The sequence below is a fragment of the Orcinus orca genome, chromosome 15 (genome assembly GCF_937001465.1).
Source record: "Orcinus orca chromosome 15, mOrcOrc1.1, whole genome shotgun sequence".
NCBI classification, from domain to species: Eukaryota; Metazoa; Chordata; class Mammalia; order Artiodactyla; family Delphinidae; genus Orcinus; species Orcinus orca.
In genome coordinates, this window is record NC_064573.1 from 38,482,635 (window position 1) to 38,498,861 (window position 16,227).

At 46.3% G+C, this 16,227-nt stretch overlaps 1 protein-coding gene across 1 annotated transcript in view; it reads right to left on the bottom strand.

Moving 5' to 3' along the window:
* Positions 1-16,227, bottom strand: part of FHOD3 (formin homology 2 domain containing 3) — a 505,940-nt gene that overhangs the window by 43,963 nt on the left and 445,750 nt on the right. The window contains exons 20-23 of the mRNA XM_049697949.1: positions 14,453-14,611; positions 4,674-4,856; positions 2,898-3,017; positions 2,005-2,166 (exon numbers count right to left, since the gene is read on the bottom strand). Of these exons, the coding sequence (XP_049553906.1) occupies positions 2,005-2,166; positions 2,898-3,017; positions 4,674-4,856; positions 14,453-14,611 (624 nt within the window). The remainder of the gene's footprint in view (positions 1-2,004; positions 2,167-2,897; positions 3,018-4,673; positions 4,857-14,452; positions 14,612-16,227) is intronic.

Below are 16,227 nucleotides of genomic sequence, written 5' to 3' on the forward strand. Positions count from 1 at the left end.
GGAAGAAGAGCCTGCACGGTCACCTGCCTCCACTCCTGGAGCCGTGGGGTCAAGTCAGTGATCACACTTCACTGTCGCTCTCTGAAAGCTAAAGTGACTTGTCAGCACTCTGCACACACCTGTGAGTCCCCCCCGGCTGCCCCTCTAGGAGCAGCCAGAGCTATGCCCACCTCCACTCATTTCCACCAGCCCCTGGTGGGACAGTTTTCTTCCAGATGCCAAAGTAACCTGCTCTTCGTGGGTTGCAGTGAGGGCACCCAAAGTGACACACCAGGGGACGGAATGAATGCAGCTGGGGCTGGGGGTCCTTGAAGCTGATTTTGTACCTGTCTACAAATAAGAGCCCCTCAAAGCCCCCCAGAACTTTGGGAGTAAAGGCTAAGAAGTGGTGGTAGATGCCCTCTTGGCGTCCTGTTGTAAGTCACATGGACCTGGGTCAACAGTCATCCTTCGTAATTGCCGAGGTTAATGGGGAGAAGCTACCTGCAGGTCTGGCTTGTGTAGCCAGTCTTTAGGCAAGGAAAGGCCTGATATTGAGGGGGCCCAGGGCAGTCACTGGGGGCCAGCCTGGTGTCAGGGCCCCTAGGCCAGGGCGACTTTCATCAAAAGCAGGCTCCGCCCAGCAGAAGGCCCTGGAAAGAACAAAGGACTACTGATTTGTAAAAAGGGAACTGATTCGTTCTGGAAACAGGACCAAATGAAGGGGATCCAGAAGCCCTGTCTCAAGAATTATAGGCAGACTCTATCTCAAGAATTATTACTAATAAACTGCCTTCCGAGAAGGTGCTCATGGGGCACCTAGAAGACCCCCGTTGGGACACTCAGAAGGGCTTTTGGAACACTGAAGTAATATTTCTAGAGACTTCAGAACAGTGCCCGGCACAGAGTACATACAGAGAGAGCGCCTGTGAAACAGAAAAGTCTGTCCACTCTCAGAGCTGCAGGATCGCTGGCCTTGCCTGTTTCTGCCTCAAGGCAGGGCCACCGTCAGGCTGGCTCAGGGCGCCCAGCTCAGTGGACCTGGCAGCTGCTGGCCTGAGACAGGTGAAGGAGGGTCCCAGGCCCCAGGTCCCCACAAGCCAGCTCTGTGGGAGAAGGCAGAGAGAGGGAAAGCTCCCTGGAGGGGAACCTAGCAAAGCCCTTTCCCCCCTCTGCCCACCGCAGTCTTTCCTATGTTCATCGCTAGATTCCAATGTGTCTCAGAGCTAAACGCTGTTCTGCTTTCAGCTCCCCAGCCAGGTTGTATTTCTGGGAGTTTCTTCCACACCGACCTGGCCCTACTGAAGCCCATCCCTGTGAGTTCCCTGTTGCTTCCAAGACCCTTACATCTCCCAGTTCTGTTGTGTTTGGGATCCCTCTGGGGCTGTTTGGCCCCAGGGATGCTCCTGCAGCGGGGGCAGCTGGCTATCCAGCTCTTACAACTAAACCATAAGCTCATGAAGATTTTAACTCTGCACTAAGTTTAAGAGTTTGCAGCTGAGGGGCCAATGCTCTACGCTGTCTATAGCCCTATAAAACTGTTCCCTCGGTGTAAGATCATAGGCAAGGCCAATCTGTAGGGGTCAGCGGGCCAGGCGTGCCCTTAGTTTCCTGGCTCCGCACCTCACTGCAGGGTCCTATGGAAGTTTGAGGAGGAGGCCAATTGCATCTTGTGCACATTTTTGCCCACCTAAAACCAGCTGGGTGATTTCACTGCTCTGGAGAAGCCAGCCTGGTGAGTAACGCAGCTGAACAGGGGACGCCAGGGTTAGGACTGACTGGGATGGCAGGCTTGCTTCACATACCTCAGCAGGAAAGAATCTGACAGAGAACCAGAGATGGGAAAATGATCTCAAAAGTCCATTAGACATGGCACGAGACGAGTTTTATTCACAAACTCTAGAGCAGGGGGTGCAAGCATTACTTGGGCGTTTTAGTTAACAGAGCCTGTGCTCTGCAGAGATGACTGATGCAGAGCCAGCCTCTGGGGACAGGCTCACCCGCTCTTCCGAGCCCCGGACATACCTTGGCTGACCTGGTGACGGCCCCAATCTCTGAGTACAGATCAGAGCTGTCCGGGAAGTTTTCCACCACCATGGTGCACACGTGGTGGAGAAGTGACTGCTTGTGCACGGTGTCTTTGACTTCTGGAACCTTCTCGAGGTAGCTTAACTCAAACGCTTTGGCCTGTTTGGGGAACATTCAATAAAAGGCAGGAAGAACAAGTTTCACGCAGGTTCTCAGAAAGGCCCAAATGGTTTCAGAATCAATGCTCTCTTGAAGGAGCCCAATATTCAGTTCCTCTGTGAGCGAAGCATCTCAGGCCACATGCTCCATCATCCTTAGCTGATTCCACACGGACCAGCCACCCTGAGAGCAAAATGAGCCTCCAGCCCTTTCCCACCACGCCCACCAGCCACGGACTATCCCAGGGCTCTGCTCCTAAACCAGGGTGCCGGGATGGGACGAAGGGGGCGGGGTCTCTGCCATGTAGGTATCTACAACTTCCCTAATCCCTTCCCTGCTGCTTTTCTACTTCCTGGCCGAAGAGAGACCATTAAAACAAACAAAAAGAAGTTTGCTTATAATGTGTATGAGTACAAATATTTAAGTGATAAGCTCAGGGGAAAAAAGGGAAAAAGAAAAAAACAGGGTAGAAGAAAATAGCTCCAAAGTCAATTTTGGGAGGAGCCAAGCTTCACAAGGAATAAAGTGCTTATTTTTCTAAGTTTTCTTATTTATAGCAAGATACAGGCTTGAAAAAATAGGCCCTGATATTTTAAGGACAAAACTTCTAGATTTTCACCAAAAAACACAAAAACTGTTTGTTCAATTGTGCTTTGGAGGACCAGAGGTACGACCTCCACTGGCAAGTGAAGGGCAGGGATTTTGTGAAGAAAGCGATGGGAAAGACTTACATTAGTTCCATTTAGAAAGTTCCCAATGGCTAAGAGAGTAGACAGGATAAAGCCCAAGGTTTTATTGTTCTCCAACTGGTCTATTCCTTCCTTCAGGTCCAAAAGTGGTTCTGCCACTTCCTTTCAATTAAAAAAAAGTTAGAAGAAGGTGATAGAGAGCGTAAATTTTGGTTTTACTTTGTTCTTTTTAATTTTTGTACAAGGTCATTACCAGTGGAGTTCTCCCAGTATAAGGCAATCCCATGTGATGGGCACATGCTCCCAGGTATGGAAAAGAGCAGAAGGGCAGCAGGAGAAAGTCTAGCCCCAAAGTCTCCTCAGTGCAGACCAACTGGGTACCTGTGGCTCACAGGAGCTTGGTTGGGTGACATCTGCTCTGTCATCCCCTGTTCCTGCCTATCTCCCAAGTTCAAGCAGGACCCTCAGGTTATACTCTCCTCCCATTCTCTCTTCTGACCATGGTTGATGTCTATGAAACTCTTCACCTGCAGGTTCCTTCAGCATCGGAACCAGTCTTCCTCTTTGCCTTTCCCCTCCCAGGCAGATGACACTGGAAACTGTGGCCTCATTGTCCCTGGACCCAGGTCTCCTAACCTCCCCTCTAGGCACTCTGTGGCTGGCCACCTCTTGGCCTGGGTTACTTTCTAGAAGGCCATCATCCTCATTACGCCAACTTTCTTCAAAACTCCCACTCTCTCAGGTGTCTAGCCTGCCCTGTGGCCTCATGGCCTCAGTCTCCCCTTCTCTCTGTCTTGTCGTTCTGTAACCACCCCCCACCTCAGCGTCCTCACTGAGGCTCTCCCCACGCATGGACCCCAAAGCCAGAAGCTTCAGCTGCATTCTCTTCAGCCTCGCTTCTGCTAGGCAGGCCCTCCCAGCCCCTGGCCAAGGCTGGCTCGATGACCTGTTTTCTCCCTGAAGTTACCTCACTTTTCTCCAGAAAATCATCTGAACATGCTGACTAGTTCTGCAACCACGTCACCCTAGCAGTTCTAGGCTTCTTCAGCCCTGCCTGATTCTCGAATAGAGTCAAATATAGTTTCCTCCTGAAGCAGCCTTAGCCCACTGCTACCTGCCTGGCCCTCAGAAAGGACCGTGCTCCCTCCTTTGCGGAAAGAGGAAGACCACACATCCTCTCCACTTCCTCTGGGCACTTACTCTCAGTCAAGCTCACCTCCAGCTCACCATCCCTCCCTCCCTTGTCCTCTCCATGGTTCCTTCTTCTCAGCCTGCAAAAAATACTCACCTCTCGCCCATCCGGAGAGGACACCTGCTTCTTCTACTTTCTACTCGGGATGATGTTCCCATGCCTTCACTTTCCTTCTACTCTCCTCTCAACCTCTTGCAATCTGTTCATCTCGGATTTTCTACTGTGATACTCTCTCAAAGGGACCCAGTGACCTGCTGGTTGCCACAGTCAATGGCAGTGAGGTGACCATCATCAGCTAAAAGGATTGCAAGTCACTTCCCATATTGTGTCTTTCTGTACTGTCTAAATTTTCTACAAGGAGCATATAGAGTCAGAAAAACATTTGATAGTTTTTTTGTTTTTTTTAAACAGTCAAGGATCTGAGGCTGGTGCCAGACAGACACTTTAGAATAAGCCCTCACTGGTAGGCTGCACATCACTCGGTGTAGACACGACCCCATCATGATCAAACCCTCACCCTTCAAACCCTGTCTCAGGAATGATACTTCACTATGTTCACCGTTAAAAAAATGAACAATCTCAACTCTGGGGGCATAGGACTGGCTGCTCTCTTCCTAAGTGCTTACCTTTTCTGTAGTTTCATAATCCATTTTGAACGCCCAGAGGTGGAGCCGAGCTGAGAGCTCGCTGATGGAGCACAGTGTAAGGAGGAACTGCTCTGCACTGCCCAGGGGCACCTCAGGGTTGGCCAGCTGCGCTTCCTGGATTTTCTGCTTCTCTTCTTCAGTGGGAATCATGGTTAGAATTTTCTGGAAAGATGGAATGATACAGTATATTCTTAGTGATGGACCCCTCGATGTTTCCAAATTCATATGGTAACTTCCCAACCAGGTAGTAGAGATGTTCTGCTGTCAGTGCTCTTATCATATACAGCTGCTATATACCAAATAAACTTTAGAGTGGAAAAGCCCTACGTAGCATCTAAATTTACATTCATTTGCTTTAACATTCTTTCTCTTTCTTTAAATCTCCAGTTCCATAAGCAACTTGCCCTAAATTTCCTGGTCTTGTACATGAAGGACATTCTAGGCAAGAAAGGGATGGGGGCGTGAGAGAAAGGTGAAAGAATAAGATAGAAGATTAGAGAACAGCTCCCCGTTCCCTAAGAAATAGAGTAAAATGTGTGAAGCATATAATCTTCTCACAGATTAATTTAAGAGCTTACAAAAATAAATCATTTACCAAGAGCTCAGACTAACTTTTGTACATGGGCCATATTATAACTTTAATTGTTTTAAATATTTCAAGTATACATCAAATTTTATATAGAAATGAAAACATCTTAACATCAGGCTCAGCTCAAGTCTGACTGAGGAAAAAATGATGATGGTACTTATAAAGAGCAATACTTACCTACTAATGGAAAGGGTATCACTTCCTGCTCTTATTTGTTTCTGGTAAAAGTCAATTGTGGAAGGCAGAGGGAGCAAACAGGCATCAGAAGGACTCTTATAAGTTCAAATTCCTTAGTGATTACATTTTAAAAGAAGGTAAAAATTCCCATCACGTGACATTTAACATACAACATTACGAAAGAGGAGGTGTCATTGTTTTTCTCTCATTTATCAAATGAGAGTATCAAAGCAAAGAAATACACATTGTGCCATACTTTTCGGTAACTTATGTTAATTCATTAATTCTAAGCGGCTTTGGTTACTGCTCTATAATAGCAACCACCTGGATAAAGTGTGGGAAGGAGTTCCGGTTCTGGGGGAGATAGAGTAAGCAATACTCTGTCTGTCCCACTAAATGCAACTATACACCCTGGACAGCAGGCATGGAGCAGGTACTTGAAGACTTTTAAAAAAAGAAATAGTGGTAGGTGGATTGAGGAAGAAGACCAGAACTGAAAGTTCAACTGAACTGGTAATGAGTTGACCATTTTTCCTCTGGTATTCCCTAGCCTGGGCTCAGGTAGCCCAAAAATCTGGAAGAGGGTATCGGGTGCAGACAGAGAGAACGCCAGGGGAGCCCTCTAGTTCTGACTCGAGGTGTGGGAAAGGGCCTCCTAGCGGTGGCAGCAAGGTTGGCAGGTCCTAAAACTCAGATGAAGTGAACATTCCTCTCCAGTCAGTGGAGCTGTGTTCCCAAGAGATGGGGCAAACCCCTTATGCTTCTCTTTTCTATCTTCTCTCTGCTTGGCCCCAGACATGGGCACAGTCATAGCAAGTGCATGGTAAAGTGAGGTAACTAAAGACCTAGCTTTCACTGGAGGACTAAAAAGGAAGGCCCCAGAAAACCAGAAAGCAGTGGGGAGGTCATGAAACATGAAGATCCTGCAAAGCAAGGGCACAAAGCTGTTTAAGAACTTCTGAGCTTCTCCTTGAGCTGTTCATGTATGAATCTGACCTTCAAAAGCACATTAAAGACTTTGAGACCTGAACTGCTCTTTGGAAACTTTGAAAACTGAGCTGACGCTGGAACAACAGTCCACAGAAGGTGGGTCAGAATCTGTGGCTTGAACTCCAACAAGTGATGGAACAATTCTTAATTCTTTTTATGAAACCAGAATGACCATGATACAAAAACCAGACAAAGTTAATCTAGTCGAGAAAAGAAAACTACATGCCAATACCCTGATGAATCAGATGCAAAAATCCTTAACAAAATATTTTAAAGTATATAAATAAATGCCAATATATTAAGATATATAAATCTATTGCTATATTTCATATAGCAATATATTTTAAAATAGCCACAAGGTTGGTTCAATATGAAAAAAATTAATCAATGCAATTAATCTACCTGATTAACAGTGTGAACAAGAAAATTCACACAGTCATTTCAATTGACTGAAAAAAGTTTTGATAAAATTCAATTTCCATTCATGACAAAAAAATCTCAGCAACCCAGTAATAGAAGGCATTTCCCCCACCTGATAAGATACATTTATTAAAAAAAAAACCTACAGCTCATTTCATACTTAATGGTGACAGAGAGAATGCTTTCCTTGTAAGAATGGGAACAAGACAGGGCGTCCACTCTCACCATTCCTATTTAACATTGTGTGGAAATCCTAGCCAGGTATATAAAATTTTAAAAATACATACAGATTGGAAAGGAAAAGATAAAACTCTTCCTATCACAGATGGTATAATTGTCTACATAGGAAATTTTGAGGCATCTACAAAAAACTTATGAAACAATGAGTTAAACAATGTTGCATAATATAAGGTCAATATACAAAAAAATCCATTTTATTTCTATATATTACTAAGGAGCAATTACAAACTGAAATTTTTAAAAAATGCTGTTTACAATGAAATACTTAGGTATGAATCTAACAAAGCACGTGTAGGATCTGCATTTGGAAAGTAGAAAATGCTGATGAAAGCAATCTAACCGTCTAAAGACGATCTAAGTGAAGAGAGAAGGAACAGTGTTCACAGACGGAAGGACTCAACATCGTCAAGATGTTAGTCTTCCCAAAATTGATGTATAAATTTAACTCAATTCCAATCAAAATACCGTGATTTTTTTGTGGATATAGACAAGCTGATTCTAAAAATTATATGGCAAGGCAGAGGACCAAAACAGTTAAACCAAAATAATTTTGAAAAAGAATACCCTTGGAGGAGTCATACCACTTGACTTTAAGATCTACAATAAAGCTGCGGTATTAAGACAGTGTGGCATGGGCTGAATGATAGATACAGTGGGACAAAACGGGGCACCCGGAAATAGACTACACAAATATGGCCCAGTGATTCTGACAAAGGTATGAAGGCAGTTCAGTGGACAAATGGTAGTGTTTTCAACAAATGGTGTTGGATGGACCAACTGGAATCCATATGTAAAAAGTGAACCTCAAAAAAAAAAAAAAAAAAAAAAAAGTGAACCTCAACTTAAACCTTCCACCTTCTACATAAGTTAACACAAAGGGGATCATAGATCTACAAGTAAGAAGCAACACTACAAAACTTTTAGAAGGAAACACAGGAGAAAATTTTTGTGACACAGGTTATGCAGTGAACCCCTAGACATGATACAAAAAAAGAATAGGTTGATAAATTAACCTTCATCCAAATTAAACGTTTTTTCTCTGTGAAAGACACTGTTAAGAGAATGAAGAGACAAGTTACAGTTCCTCAAAAGATTAAACATAGAGTTATCACATGACCCAGCAATTCCATTTGTATTTACCCTAGAAAAATTACAACAGTATTCACACAAAAACTTGTACATGAGTATTTGTAGTAGCTTTATTCATAACTGCTATGAACTGGACCAAGCTAAATATTCTTCAACGGGTGGATATTTATATTTACAAACAGCCAGTGGTACATCCCTACAATGCGATGATACTCAGCAATAAAAAGGGACCAACTGTAGATACAAACTGCGACTTGGATGAGTCTCAGAGGCATCGATCATGCTGAGTGAAAGAAGCCAATCTCAAAAGGTTACTCGCTGTATTATTCCTTGTGTATGACATTCTCGGAAAGACAAAACCATAGTGATGAGAATCAATCAGTCATTAACAGGGGCTAGGGGTGGGTTAAGGGTGTGACTAGAAAGGGACAGCACAAGAGCTTTTTGGGGAGATGGGACTGCTTTGAATTTTTGACTACAGTGGTCATTGCATGAATTTATATATGTTTTAAAACTCAATAGACCTGGACCCCCTCCAAAAGTCAACTTTACTCTATATTAATTTAAAAAAAAAGTCAAAATAAAAGACTGGACACTTGACACCAGAATCAGCAAACATGCAGATATCTACATGATTGTGCCTTAGGATGTATCTGGGTGGGGTAGTAGTTGTCCTAGGCTTCTGAAAGTGTTATCAGGGAGGGCTGTCTCAGGAGTTTATCAGAAGCCAGTGATGACAAACTGTATTGAAGACCTGTTTTGGGCTGTGGTCAGAGTGAGGTCACAGGTGGTGAGTCCTAGATACCTCTTCTTCCAACATCCTCTTCATCACGACCCCAAACACAGATTATGTGGGTGGAATGGAGCACTGGGGAGACGTTCAGTGACGATCCTCCTTGTTCTCCCACAGGCTGATGCTACTGATTCCACCTGTCCACACAGATGGCATTTAAAAAGGACCAAAACAATCCAAGCAGATGTCACTTCTTCCAAAACACCCAGCATTTGAACTCAACTGGTTTTCAAAAGAAAAACTTAAGTAAGAATTTGTATTTTAATTTTCTTAATGCTCAAATTGTTTTAAGCATGTACAAGAATTCCAAAATATAAAGTTGTCAACGCTTTTCCCCCTTCCTCAGAAGGCATTTTCCTGGGATGATTTTTGTTTGCTTTTTTCCTTTGGGAAAGTAATCAAACACTCTTTTGTTTTTCCTTTCTCTAATTTAAACCATTTGTTCACTACTGAAGATTTATGAGGTTACCATCTGCCAGTTTATTTTACTTATTTTTTACACATCACTGACAATAAAAATAGCCGTAAGACGGGGACAGGAGGTCAACGCTACCTCCTATGAGGTGATGGTCCCTTTTTTCCATGAGCAGATGACAAGGGAATGAGCATACCTTTAATTTGCTCTTTACCATGTCAGTAGATTTACTGATGTTTCTGTGATGACCATTTGGTTTCACAAGGAGAAAAACATCAAACAGGCCCATGACATAATAATCTCAGTGTTTTTTTGCTTTCTTCCAGACAGTGTTTCTCCAGCACTGCTTTAACTATGCTTGCTTTTGTATCTGAAAATCATATTTCAGATGAAAATTCATAAGTCTGACTTATTTTTTACAGACCCAAATGCTTTGGGGTTTGGCCATCTCATTCACTTGCAGATGAGACCATACTAAGTAATTATCAAGTCTTGTGAGTTCTTTTTTTTTTTACCATCCTTATTGTAGTGTAATTGTTTTACAATAGTGTGTTAGTTTCTGCTTTATAACAAATTGAATCAGCTATACACATACGTGTATCCCCATATCTCCTGAGTTCTGAACAGAACCCTGGCTACGACTCTGGATGAGAACCTAACAGCAGAAAGTTGGAGCCTTTATGCAGGGCTTGGATGCAACTTGCAGTCTCATGAGACAATGGCATTCTCTTCATGCACTTCATCTCAGGGAGGGGCTTTTTTTTTTTAGTTAACTCCTCAAGTTTATTTCTTGATAGTATCTTCTTTCGTTCTTATCATTACTCAAGTGAGGCATGTAAGGCAGAAATTATGCACCAAATTTACAGATGAAGATGCAGTGCCTGAAGCTAGGCTGGATAACCAAGGTAGCGCTGGAGAACCACCCAGGGGCTCCTCTTACTTTCTAGCACCACCTCCATGCTCATGGCGATTCCACAAACTACCAGTGCGGGACATTCTCATTCCTGGCACTGTGGACCCACTGATGGGCTCCTGCACTCAGGCTCATCTGCGCGTGTCCAGCGCTCACTCAGGGACCCGTGGACGGGGTTCCCAACACAAACTGCTTGAGGAGATACTGTAGCTTTGTACAGGTGGCCAAAGGGAAATTCTGTTTCTAGGATGCTGACTGGCCTGGCAGCCAAGCAGGGCCAAGTTAAATGTCGTTTGGGGCCATTCAATTGTGTTACCCTCTGAGTAAACACAGACTCTAAAAATGAGAAAAGCAAGGAGAAAAATGAAAACCCTTCCTACTTCCATCTGTGATACCTCAGCGATGTTTTACTTGGGAAAATACCATTAATAATACTTACAGGTGCCCCCAAACCATATTCTAAAGTTTAATACTCTCATGAAAAACGACTTCCTTAATGAAGTTACTTGCTCCCATGGGTTTTCATGATGAACCAGATACAAAACATGGGGGTGACAAACAGGATGTCAGTGAATACATCCTAATCACGTCCAGGTACACAGAGGTTTCGTTTCGAATGACCCCATTAAGCCGTGGTGCCACGCTACAGGGCCTGCATCCAAGAAGCAGACGGCTTGGCAAAAGGCCATTTGGGCATAAGCTGGAAATCATATTAGTGGAGATCTGTAAGGACGCAACTTACATCTCTTCTCAGCCCTGACTTAACTCTTGAACAACAAGCCTAGACAATAAGCTTTGGGGGAGTAGCTCTGCACTTGGATGAAGACCATCTCTACCCCTTGGGCCCCTGGGATCAGTGGCCAGAGACAGCAGGTAACAGCTGGGAGGGCCTGGGTTCTGTCTTCCCCACAAGGACTGGTTTCTTCTGGATTCTCAGCTACAGCTGACAGAGTTGAAAATATACCCAGTCTCTGGATTTGCCCAGGCAGCTTCAGATGAGGGGTTCTCAATCAGGGTGATTCTGTCCCCAGGGTATATTGATGAAGTCTAAGAGACATTTTTGGTTGTCACCCCTGGATGGGTGCCACCGGCATCTTGTGGGCAGAGGCCAGGGATCCTGAACACCCTACGTTGCACAGGGCAGCTCCCACAATAAAGAACTGTCCAGCCCAGAATGGCAATAGTGCCAGCTGATAAACCTTGCTTTCAAAAAACGTGTGGTAAAAATGTGTAACTCCATGTCTTGTGACTATATATGAGTTTACCGAGCACTCATGACACAACAAGCTCTCAGGAAGGGTTAGGCAGTGATTTCCATGGCTGTGTCCTCTCACTGTACCTCATTTCATATGTCAGCTACTCCCAGAGGAAAACCATAGGCAGCGCTGTGATGCGGACTGCGTTGCCTCATGCATCTTCTCACTCCCCTTTCAGGTTCCCTCTTATTCTTTTCGGTGGGTGAGCCCAGGCCCAGACAGCCCACCCGGGCTGGCCCCCGCCAGAGCTGGCCTGTGGATTGCACTTCCGGCTCAGGCTCTAGAAATCACATTTCAGCTCGACCTCTTACTGGCTTGTGAGCTTGGACACAGACAAACATTGGAACTCATCCTCTTCATCTTTAAGATGAAGAACATAATAGTATGTACCGCGTAAGGGTCTGATGAGTGTCTGTGTGAAGCAGCTACCTGGTGTCTGGCCCACAGGAGGAAACCTAGGAAAGTCAAGTTTAGTGCTGTGCTGCTCCCATATCCGTCATCATTATTGTACCTATCATCATTCCTTCCTGGATTGAAAAACCAGTCAGAAAAGGAAAAAATAATTTGATTCATTCTAAAATCTAACTAACTTATTGTATCTGAATCTCTCCCCACCCAGGGAGACTGACATTTCAGGAAAGAAAAAAGGCAAAACCAAAGGCATCCACCTCTCCTGATGGACTTTCAAGTTCTCATGGCAATAAGGGGAAATATTTTTAAAAGGGGAAGTTGTCATTTTTTCCTTCAATCAAGCTGGCCCTGGCTGCATTTGGAGCCTATGTACGAATCTGAAGCTTTTACAGTCTTTAAAAGATCCTGTGAAGTAAATAGGATGGCCAGAATGTGCGCTAGGGCCTCCTACTCTGTCTGTCCTATGTGAGAGACACTCTGCACTTGGTTCGTCCCGCTTGGCAGCTCCCACCTGCCCAATGCCCTTCTCTCTTGCTGCTCTGTGCGTTCCAGGGTGGAGGTGCCTCACACTGAGGCTGGGCCTGCTCCCTTCTTTCTCGCTGTCTGGCAGCTGCCTCAGTGTCCCTCTCTGTATTTGCCTACTGTCACCTGCTCTCTCCTTTTTACACCCTCCCCGGTGTGCCACGTGCCCTCACTCCCTGGCTCTGCTGACCTGCTGTGCTGCATGGCCTGACTCCAGGGCTCGGGCTCCACCTCCTCTCCAGCCAGAGAGAAGTACCATTTCCCTCATCGTACCTGCTCCTGGCACAGGCTGTGTGTGTGTTTCTCAGGGCAGAGTTGCTTAGGCCTCGTACTGGTTTCCTAGGTTTGCCATAACAAAGCGCCACAAATTCAGGGGTTCCAAACAAAGGAAATTTATTCTCTCACCGTTTGAGAGACTAGAAGTCTAATATCAAGGTGTCGGCAGGGCCATGCTCTTTCTGAAACTCGAGGGGAGGATTTTCCTTGCCTTGTCCTCGCTTCTGGTAGTTGCCGGCAGTCCTTCATGCTCCTTGGCTTGTAAACGCTTCCCTCCAATTTCTGCCTCCATCATCACACGGTGCTCTGTTCTGTGTGTCTTCCTGTGTATCCTCTGTGTTCCCATGGCATTCCCCTCTCTGTGTCTATGTCCAAACTTCTCTCTTCTTAGAAGGATATCAGCCAGTGGAGTAGGACCCACCCTAATCCAGGATGACTTTATCTTAACTTGATCATGTCTGCAAAGACCCTATTTCCAAATAAGGTCACATTCTGGGGTTCTGGGTAGGCATGGATTTTGAAGTTTGTACTCAATCCAGTACAAACCTCTGGAACACAGCTTTTCCTGTGGAGGTCTCTGCTTTCCAAAGCACAAAGGCACGGCTGTCCTCCTGGGTTCAGGCGTCACTTTGCCCCATGGGCCCCATTGCCCCCTACCACACTCAGGGCTGGAGACGCGTAGGGCACAGCCCCCCAGGCCTTCCTCACTTTCAACTCTCCCGCTAAAGCCCGCTCTCCCTCCCTGCAGCCAGCCTTCATTGGCTTCCTTCACTCTCCAGGCTTTCAAATAAGACTGGGTATGAAGGAATCTCAAATATGGAGAGCCTTTAAAGGAATCCAGGGCTCTTTGCCAATAGAAGGATGGGGTGGGTGTCACCCAACGTCACGAAGCAGTGTCTTCAGATCCCCTCTCTGACCCAGTGAGCCTCCAGGCCATCCACCCATCTGTAGGAATCTGTGGGCTGAGCCATTGGTTTCACTCACTCTTTCTCTGTTATAAGAACAGGAGATTTAACTTCCTACAGACAGGCACCAGCCCACAGCGAAGGGTGAGCAGGGCCTGGTGGAAGGGCACTGGGCCCTGGCAGAGCAGGGGAGCTGTGGCGCCAGCTGGGCCGCCTGCCAGCCATGTAGTCACAGCCAAGGCACCCAATCTCTCTCCACTTGTGCCACTCAGATTAACAAATGCTGCAGACTCAGTTGGCTTGGGTTTTCCAGCTGATCAAATGAAACCCATCTCTACACACTCCAAAGGGTGCCAAGAGAGAAACAAATCCGCTAACACGGAGTGAGCACGTATGGAAAACCCTACTTTTGAGACTGTTCATTAAACATATTTGGTTTGAAATGATGTGAAAGAAGGCATCCCAGCCCCACCCCCATGGCGGTTGTCAAATTCTTCCACATTGAGGCAGGTGGAATGTGGTCAGAAGGAAGTTAGTAAATGAACCAGAGAGTGAGGAGCTCTGAATTTCCTAGGCAAAGTGGGGCTTCTTTTCCCCCAGAAGTTAAAAAACAAGATGTGAGAATTATTAACATTATTCAGAATCTGGCTGAGACAGAAAAATGGCAAGCCACCCTGTGGAGAAAGTCACATTGGACACAGTAATGTTTACATATGCAACGTATTACAGAACACAAATAACGCTCCACAGAGCTCCCCTTACCTCAATCCCTTCTTTGTTTAAGGCATATTCATCAAAATTCAAAATGGCTATCTTAATCGTTCTTGGAGGGGGCAGTACCGTCAGACCGATATTAATAGCATTGCTCCTCTTGGAATCCAGGACGATGATCTCCTGCTTTTTTCCATCTGCAGCAGTTTTCTTGTGATAAAATAAGGAGAATCCAAGATTAATGCATCATCTTTGGTCCTCTATTAAAAGCAAACTCACAACTTACTTAGACATGAAAACAAATGCCCTCAGTTTAGCTCAGGGAAGGACTGGCTACCTCTCAGCACAGCAGAGATCAGGGATTAGTTCCAAGAGGCCGCCAAGAGCAGGGCAGCAATGGAACTTCGCGAGTCAGACACGTTACAAAATAAAATTGATTTGCCTTCAATTGGGAAAAATGTGATATTTTGCAAGGAAAAAAAAAAACTGTTTTTTTTCCATAGAAGCAGTGGAAACAAAACTCAAACCTCTCAGAGTTCCCTTCCTGCAGGCTGCAAGGTGTCGGAATGTGCCTTGCTTGGCCCTGGAGCGTGTGGTGTGTGCCCAGAGATGGAGAAAGCTGGTCCGCACACCGAGGAGACGGGAGCCAGAGGGGAATCCGGCATCGCTGGCCGGTCAGCCCTTCTGCATCTCAGGAGCTCCTCTCATCATTCCAACATCCTCCGCCCCGACACCTGAGCACTTCCGCCTCTCCTGCTACACACAGCCATCTGGGCAGCTGCCCAGTGGGTGGGAGAAGAGAAGTGAGGGATAAACTGGCAAAGAGGCTGAAGAGGGGGACCAAGTCCCCACAGAGCCCTGATGTATGTGGCCTCCCTGCTGGCCTGGCATCCTCAGGGCAGTCCCTGCAGCCAGCCCCGGGCTGGCACACGGCCAGAAGCCAGGAAGGTGTGAGGTGCTGAGCCAATGCTCACCTCTGCCCAGAGCTGTGACAAGGCCCCCAGCCTTCCCCTTCAGCTCTCGGGAAGTCAAGGGCGGGTGGCAACCGGGACAGGTGGAGGGGGGTCGGCCAGCAAGCTCCCTGTGCTGCACAGCTTCCCTTGAGGCCACAGGGCTGGGAGGATGATGATTTTGATTCATGAAACAAGCCTGGGGTGACGAGGATGGGTAAGACCCGTCCAGCACAGTGATGGGGTGTGCTCACCGTGTGAGGGACCCAGCTGTGGGGTAACTAACTCACCTGGTGGTGGAGGGGGTTAGGGTCTGGAGAAGCTGCCACTTGAGCTGGATCCTCAAGACTGTCTAGGACTAGCCTGGGGCTGGGAGAAAATATAAGGAGAGAAGTGCCTTTGTCTAGTTCCAGGGAACTGCCAGGGATGAAGCTGGAGGTTTGGAGGCCATATGGGGGAGCTCCATGAATCAGCTACTCAGAAGCCCCCTGCAGGCAGGTCCCAGCTGAGCAGCTGACAGCTGCTCAAGGTCGGCCTCCTGTGCTGAGGCCTCAGCCCCTCCTCTGAGGAAGGGAACCAGGCTGGGCCTGGGAGCAGCTGAGCCGCCCAGGGAAGCTGGTCGCTGTAGTACAGGAGGTTGGGAGCTGGCAAGGAAAGACGGCTGCGGCCCCTTAAGTCCTACTGAGCCCTTCCAAACTCAATTGCTAACATTCTATTTTAGGTCCTTAAATATGCATTTGGGAATAAATTACAATTTCTTCATGAAGAAAATAACCGAAAGCATCCCAGCTGTTTGGCCGCCTGGAAGCCGGGAGGAACAATTCCTGTGGGTGTGCTCGTCAGCTTGGCACTGTGAGCTCCCAGGGACACGTGGCA